This window comes from Terrapene carolina, unplaced genomic scaffold (assembly GCF_002925995.2).
Source record: "Terrapene carolina triunguis isolate 2854851 unplaced genomic scaffold, T_m_triunguis-2.0 Scaffold96, whole genome shotgun sequence".
Classification (NCBI taxonomy): Eukaryota; Metazoa; Chordata; order Testudines; family Emydidae; genus Terrapene; species Terrapene triunguis.
Genome location: NW_020664447.1, coordinates 35148551 through 35150640, shown reverse-complemented (window position 1 = coordinate 35150640; position 2090 = coordinate 35148551). Strand labels below are relative to the sequence as shown.

The window sequence follows — 2090 nt, the reverse complement described above, 5'->3', positions numbered from 1 at the left end:
ACTGCATGGAGAAGAAAGCCCCTACTAGTCAGTGCAAAGGGGAACGAATTCCAGGGACCCTGAAATCAACTGGGTTTATTACATACGTTCGACTTCAGAAAATGTAGTGTTTTCTGAGGATCAGCAGCCACGCTTCATATGAGAGGCAACAGATACCAACGTCAGGCATAGCGCTGCTGCCCCCTTTACATCCTTCTCACGCACTCCTGCCCCCCATCCAAAAGAGCTAGTAGTGCCTTCACACAGCAACCCCCTTCAAATGGGAAACGATACGACACCTTGATCCGACCGTAATGGGAGAAGAAAGTACTTCCGCAGCGATTTTCTGGAGGGCGGTGCGGTGGGGTGTTTGAAATAAGTTCGAGAGCAAAAACAGGATGCCCTCCTAAGTAAGTCTGCGAGTTATTGTACATCAGCGTTAGCCATTAAACATCCAAATGTGTTGCCACCACCACCACCAACATTCAAACAAACCCAGGCAGCAGAAGAATTGCATTAAGGACAAGGCTGCAGCTGTGGATCAGCTGCTGGGGGGAGGAGGGGGAGGAGTTTAAGGGGGATCAGGAAGCAACGGAGTGTCTAACACCTCTCTCTGCTATGGCTGGCTAAAGAAAAATCATCATAACCATAACAAGGGGGGGGGGGGAGGGGAGGGGAGAAGGCAGAGTGGGGGGGGGGGGGGGGGGGGCGGCAGCAGCATGAAGAGGAGCCCGGGGCCGGGGGGCAGCATGAGGTCGGTAGTGGGCTTCTTGTCCCAGCGGGGCTTGCAGGGGGACCCGCTGCTCACCCACGACTTTCAGAGGAGACGCCTGCGGGGCTGCAGAAACCTCTACAAGAAGGACCTACTGGGCCACTTCGGCTGTGTCAATGCCATTGAATTCTCCAACAATGGAGGCCAGTGGCTGGTCTCAGGTAAAGCAAACATCCTCCCCCTCTCCCCCCCCGCCCTTGCCACCTTTCCCCCCCCCCCCGCCCCCAGCATCTCGCCTCCCTCCCCCCACGCTCACCCAGGGAAGGGGGGGATTGTGGTGGCGTTTCCAGTGTGCCCCCCCCCCCCACAAGGAACTAGTGTTCCCCAAGGAGGGATCTAAAATGGTTGACAGGTTCGCATCCCATTTTTTGTATTTTTTGGGGGGGGGGGGGGGCGCCCCAACCCAGTTTAGTGGGGGGTGGTTGGCACGGGGGGGGGCGGTACAGGGGGTTTATTGCGCGGCGAAGGCGTTGGGAGCCAGCTGGGCTGAAATTGGCAGAGCCCGGTGACATGTCCCAGCGAACAGCCGGGGCTGGGGCGAGTCGGGAGGCGCTGTGGAGCGGGTCACTGACTGGGGAGGGCGGGGGGCTGCTGGGGGGCATTGCGCTGGGGCCCCGGGGGCAGCCCTGCGCTGGGGCCCCGGGGGCCAGCCCTGCCCTGGGTGAGGGGCTGCAGTGCGGGTGGGTGGGTGGGTTTGGGAGGCGCGGGTCGCTCCTGGGCCCCCGTTGAGGGGGATGGAGCCGCTGGGTGGATCTCCCCCCAGGCGGGTGCCCGTGCCGGGATGCAGGCGCTGTAAGGTAGCCGGGGGCGCTGGCTTGACGTTAACCGCTACCCTGGGGAGCGGGGAGAGCGGCCGCGGGCGCCATGCTCGGGTCCCCCCGGGGCTGCCGCAGGTGCCTTCTCCCCTGCGGTGCTTCACGCCTCGCTCCCCTTCCGCGCGGAGGGGCAGGGAGCAAACTCCAGGCCGGGGCTTTGCTGGGAGCTGCAGGCCTCGCTCTCCTGGGCTCCTCATAGCGACAGGCCGGGGAATCGATGGCCTATTCCGCCCAGGGGAGGGGAGGCCGGAGCAGGCTCGTCCAGATCCTCCCTGCTACCTAGGGAGTTGCAGTTCCCTCTACCTAGCCCGAGACTCCCAACCCGGGGGAGGGTCACAGCACCCCCTGGGGAGGGGATCCAGCGTCGTCCGATATAAGGAAAGGGCTGCCTGCAGTTCCCCCCTCCCCCGAGCCAGGAGCCCCCGACTGGGGGGTGGATGGGAAGGGATCATGGCCCTCCACTGAAAGCCAAGACCCTCCAGACTGGAGTGTGTCACAGTGTCCCCCCCCCCCCCCCCCCCCCC

At 63.2% G+C, this 2090-nt stretch overlaps 1 protein-coding gene across 1 annotated transcript in view; it reads left to right on the top strand.

Moving 5' to 3' along the window:
• The first annotated feature begins 698 nt into the window (after nt 1-698).
• The window catches only part of DCAF5 (DDB1 and CUL4 associated factor 5), a 91726-nt gene continuing 90334 nt past the window's right edge, over nt 699-2090 (top strand). The window contains exon 1 of the mRNA XM_024218828.3: nt 699-912. Within this exon, the coding sequence (XP_024074596.2) occupies nt 699-912 (214 nt within the window). The remainder of the gene's footprint in view (nt 913-2090) is intronic.